Source organism: Podarcis erhardii (assembly GCF_964252035.2).
Source record: "Podarcis erhardii genome assembly, chromosome: 7".
Classification (NCBI taxonomy): Eukaryota; Metazoa; Chordata; class Lepidosauria; order Squamata; family Lacertidae; genus Podarcis; species Podarcis erhardii.
Window position 1 is genome coordinate 78188628 of NC_138511.1, and position 5614 is coordinate 78194241.

Below are 5614 nucleotides of genomic sequence, written 5' to 3' on the forward strand. Positions count from 1 at the left end.
TTTGTTTGTACTATTAATTCCTGATAGGTGTCAGTGGCCCTGATAACCTCACTCGAGGAGGAAGGGTGCATTCATCATGGGTTTATGTAGTCAGCACTTTTTTTTACAAGAGTCTCAGAATAATATGATTCAGCATAGTCCATGCAATGATCAGATAGTTTTTTAATAGGCATTTAATAAGTTCCATAATGAATGAATAACGCATCAGGGCTGCATGATGGACACACTGGCAGAAGCACAGCCCCGATCTCACCGTCACCCAACCTGGCCATAGCCCCATTTAGGTGAACACACTGGTGGAGGAACGGGGGTGGGGCAGGTGGGGTGCACTGCCTCCAGCACCATCGGGAAAGGGGGTACCATCGCAGCCATCTCCCCAGACACACGCTGCGCAACCCCCCCTCCCGTGCCTGGTGCCATGCCCCCGGATTCATGCCATGCCCCTGCGGGTCACGTACCATGCCCCTGGAACCACGCCCCTGTGTGTGGCATGACAAACCCATGCGAGCAATGTGCCACTTGCCTGGGACGTGTGCCATGCCCCCACCTGCTCTCCGCCCCCGGTGCCGGAGCATGCAGCTTCGCCACTGGGTGAACCTGAGAGGGTATCAAGGCAGCTCTGTCCCATCACAACAGCCACTCCTGCTCTGCTACACACACACACACACCCATGACTAGCTCTGTAGTTTCGGCTGTCAGGAGGAGGGCAACAGCAGCAGGAACAACAGCAAGCGGGAGAAGTCAGTCTAAGAAAGGGGGTCAACTGCGGGCATCATGCCCAAGGCCCCGAAACCAAAGCCAGCTTGCGCCTAATGCATCTCCAAACACCCAGCTGACTGGCTCACCAGAGAGAGGCATCACAATAGAGGGCATCACATCAGAATAGGAGTTCATGCTCATCAGCTTTTTTCAACAGAAGCTTAGGAGTGCTTAGGAGTGACAGCCACTACTGGCATGTGGATGCTAAAGCACACCTGCTGAGGACTTTCCTGCCACTGGCCCCATGTGCTATTTGGCCAAGCTCAGCCCCCTCGGCTGCCACCACTTTTCAGGGCTGTGTGTGCCTGCTTATCTCGCTTGAGATTTGTAGAGGGGCTCGTCCTTCCGTCAGCTTCCTTAGTGCTCATTTGAATGACGCTTGCATACATAGTCCTTCCCATGACCAGCAATGGAGAAAGGAGGAGCTAAATATCCAGGCACTTTGGACATGGTAAAAATAAACCTTCATTATGTATTTATACCCCACCTTTTCCCCTAATGGGACTCAAGGCTGAGCACAGCACCAGGACCGGATTTAGGTTTGATGAGGCCCGAAACTACTGAAGGTAATGGGGCGCTTTATATGTCCAGCTGTCCTTTATCAACAACAAATTGTCGCTGTTTTTTGTGTGTTGAATATATGCTATATGGTAATTTATAAAGCCATTTGCACATAACAAAATATGTATTTTATCAAAGTAAATGTTGAACTGAAATACAATTAAGTAGTATATTAATAGTGAAATACAATAGTGAATAATACATCTAGAGTTTTCCCCCCTTTAATTTTTTGGAGGGGCTCCAAGAGAGTGGGGGTCGTAAGCTATAGCATGTTTAGCTTATATGTAAATCTGGCACTGCACAGCACACTTCTTGAAGGAAAAGATGGGGAGGCAAAGAGGTTGGAGGGGATGAAATGAGGGGGCAATGCCAGTATATGTGTATTGTGTGTGTCATTTGCATCAGAAACAACAAAAGAATGTAGTGGACGCTTACTGCTCAGTTCCATGTTAATTGCTTTCAGAAAAAATATCCATTTGCAATCCTATGAACCCAGAAATGGTGGCAGTAAATTTACGAAATTTGAGGCGGTATACAGCTATATGATTATTCCCAACTGTTTTAATGGGTAAACAGAAGCATGGAGAAGTGGTGTTGTTCTCAAATGAGGGTTATCATTGTGCCACACCACAACGACTGGCATGAATGGAATTTAGCATGACATGGCTGTTCATTGGTTAAAAAGACTAACCAATTCATTATGGCACCAATTTAAGGCACCAGTGGAGGGGTGATCCACTGTGGTGGGCTGTAGTCATCAGGTGCTGGTAATTTCAAGTACATGTACCTCCTTTAATCATTGACAGAAGTGGAATATTTGTTGAGAGGGTGGCAACAACCACACAATCTGAGAACCTGGCTGCAATATCAGCCCAGCTCTAGGTCAAAGTAAGTCAGACTGAATTTTGAGTCCATGGCTTCCGTTTCTCCATATCTACTCCCTCCCCACTAAATCGCAGAGGCAGCCAAAGCGATTTATCGCTGGCATGCATCTCTGTGTACCTTGCCTTTACTCCTTGAAAGGTGAGCCATGCCTGACCTCTCTTGCAGCGCTATGATCCCACAAGCTCCCAGAGACTCACCTAATGAACTGGGCTTCTCTGATGCATGTTTTGGCCCTCTGCTGGTTTCATGCAGGAATGCTACTATTCCTGACAAGGACAGGTAAGTGCAGGTGGAACCTGGTGCTATTAGAATAATAGAATTGTAGAGTTGGAAGCGACCACAGGGATCATCTAGTCCAGCTCCCTGAAATGCAGGGATCTTTTGTACAAAGTGGGGCTTAAAACCACAACCCTGAGATTAAGAATCTCATGCTGTAACAACGGAGCTATCTCTAAATCATGGATCATCCAGGGATTCAAATTAATGCATATTAACATTCTGAAAGCTTCCTTGTGCTAAACAAAATGTGTTCCAAATCTGAGGGCAAGGCTACTGGCGGCTGCTTAGCCTTGATGGCTATATTCGACTTTTTCTTTGATTTTTTTTTTTTAAAGCAATTTTCTGCTTCAAATGAGAATATCCTAAAACCTCAAGGACAAGGTCCTTCCTCATTTTTATAAATAAATAAATAAAAATGATCCTACCCCCACCCAACAACAATAATTATTGTTACTTATCGCAGGAATTGTGAAGGAAATTACCTCAATTGGCCTTTTTTAAATTATCTCTGTGTCTGATTTTCATTCATTTGCATTAGCTGCATTGTTTTCTTTTTTATTTCTTTAGATTACTATGTAATTTAATTATATGTTCTTGATTAAATAAGTCAAAAGAAATATATACAACTCCTAAACCAATGGTGGGTAACCAGCAGTACATGGACTTTCTAGTTAGGTTTAGCAGGACTCTCCGTTGGCCTATGAGGTCATCTTCACCTGCCCCATATAGCTCATCAGCTGTAGGGTAGGTAAAGATGCAGCAAAGAGGGCTGCTGAAGAGCGATTTCCTTTGATGCTGTTGCCCGACAACATAATGATGGCAAATGACTGACAGGTAGGCAGCCTCACCGCCTGTCAAAATTGTTTCATGGGCAGTGGGGAAGGTAAGGATCTGGCCCACTGCCAAGATCCAGTTCTCCATCCCTGTCCAACATGACACAAAAGGTGCTGCCTGGGGCTGATGGGAATTGTAGCCTAAAACTACAATTGGTACGTTGGTGACTTGTGCTTGTGTCAGGTAGACAATTGTGAGAATGGAATGCCTTTCTTCCAGCTCTTACTTGGGTTTTCACTTGCAGCAGCCTTTCTCAAACTTGGTTCCCCAGATCTTGTTGGATAACAACTCCCATCATTCCTGACCACTGGTCCTGGGAGCTAGGGAAGATGGGAGTTGTTGTCCAACAACATATGGGGACCCAAGTTTGAGAAAGGCTTACTTACAGCAAGGATGGGAAGCCCAGGACCCTCCTGGTGTTTTTTAGACTCCAACTCCCATCAGTCTCAGTAAGCACAAGGAATAGTCAGGAATGTTGGGAGTTGGAGTCCTCTACCACTCACCCATCCAATGAGTATTGTGTTGGCTCTTAGGGTTAAAAGATGCCCTCCAGGGCTCCTGGCCACAGTGAATATGCTGTTTGTCTGCTTTTACTTGCTCCTGCTTTAGGGGGATGTCTGCCATGTGAGTCATGTTCAGCTGCTGGGGACAATTGTAGTGGCAGTAAGATCATTTGCCCTGGTGGGCTCATCAAATGTGGCACAGCACAAACCGTGAACACAACAGGTGAGTTTCATAAGATGTCACACACCCACAGGTTCCAGCAAATAGGGTGAATGGCAGCTCTCAGCCTTAACATACTACAGCTCCCAGAATTTTTTGACTGTTCAGAGTTTTTTCATAGTTCTTTACATGTATGGGGTGAATGGGACTTGGGTCAATGTCCACACCATACATTAAAAGCACCATGATACCACTTTCAATCGTCCTGGTTTCTCTCAAAGAATCCTGGGAACTCTTGCTGATTGAGGGTGCTGAGGGGGTGCTTATGTTGGAGTTTGGTAAATATATTACAGCAGTATGCAGAAAGAAATAGGCTGGTAAGACTGCTGGTTGAACAGATAAAGAAAACATAAGGCTTATTACTCGTGGCAACCAAAGACACTGAGTTAAGATTTTACCTGTTGCCAATATGGAGCCAAGAAGTTAACACCAGCACATGGAAACTCACAATAAATGAACTTGGAGAAGGGTAGGAAGGAAGTAAAGACTGGAAGGAACAGATCTCTTTTACCAGAAAGCAGTTACTAAAAGAGAATGAATCAGGGAGGAGGAAGACCAGACTGCCTTTCTGTCTGCCACCCCCAACTGGATCAAGTTACTTGTTGCAGCCATTGTTGCCTTACTCTCAACAGTTTGTGGACTTACATTCCTCCCACAGAGCTGCAATTCTCAGAGTGGTTTAACAATCAATCTCTCTTCCCAGGACATGCTGCGACATGTAGTTCTGTGGTAGGGACAGGGGTCTCTTAACAATTCCCAGCACCCTTAAACAAACTACAGTTCCCAGGATTCTGTGGTGGAAGCCATGGCTTTGAAGGTATATTCCAAAATGTAGCATACATCTTCTCTCCAGGTCAGTATAATTTGGATTACAGGGCTAATCATTTACGCCAGGGACCTCTCTTCTGATTAAAACTTTCCCTTCCTTGATCCCAACAGGACCAAGGACTATTCACAAGTTTTGCTTCCACCCCAGCGACTGCATCTACAAAGGCCCTTCCACATTTAACCTTGGCAAGTCAGGAATTGTATCAAGCAGACTTTTCTGCTGCAATGAGGATGAGTGCAATCATTACTTTCCTGATGGTAAGTCACTTTGTATCCCTTTGTCTTTGCCCATTCTATCATTCCACATTCTACAGTGTCATTTTTTAAAAAAACCACCAGCTTCCTACTTGGGCTGGGGAAGAGTGATTTGCAAAATGGATGTCAGTTCTATCACCGAGCCACTTCCTTACTTGTGTGTGTTTGTTTTAACAAGGCTCAGAGAGCACTGTTGAAGAGCTGGTCACTGAATCATAGGACCATAGGAAGGTGTCTTCTGCTGAGTCTGACCATACTCAACTGTCTAAAATATTGCCCACCCAACTCAATATTGTCTAAAATGACTGGCATTGCAGGGGGTTGGACTAGATGATCCTCGGGGTACCTTCCAGCTCTATAGTTCTATGATTCTATGAATCAGGTGTCTGGATAGACTTTCCAAATGCAGGAAAGTTTTGAGCAGGCATCAAGAGCAAAATATCGAGGGCCTCTTCCTGAATGCCCAAAGGCAGGGATTTCCAAAGTGCAG

General features: G+C 45.3%; 1 protein-coding gene across 2 annotated transcripts in view; it reads left to right on the top strand.

Annotated features, from left to right (window-relative positions):
• Positions 1–934: 934 nt before the first annotated feature.
• Positions 935–5614, top strand: part of LOC309346039 (phospholipase A2 inhibitor and Ly6/PLAUR domain-containing protein-like) — a 6883-nt gene continuing 2203 nt past the window's right edge. Inside the window, exons 1-4 of one of the 2 annotated variants that reach the window (XM_081869687.1) lie at positions 935–1210; positions 2371–2484; positions 3928–4044; positions 4981–5127. In XM_081869687.1, the coding sequence (XP_081725813.1) occupies positions 2406–2484; positions 3928–4044; positions 4981–5127 (343 nt within the window). In that variant the 5' untranslated portion in view covers positions 935–1210; positions 2371–2405. The remainder of the gene's footprint in view (positions 1211–2370; positions 2485–3927; positions 4045–4980; positions 5128–5614) is intronic. The other variant, XM_081869688.1, reaches the window with a different exon arrangement.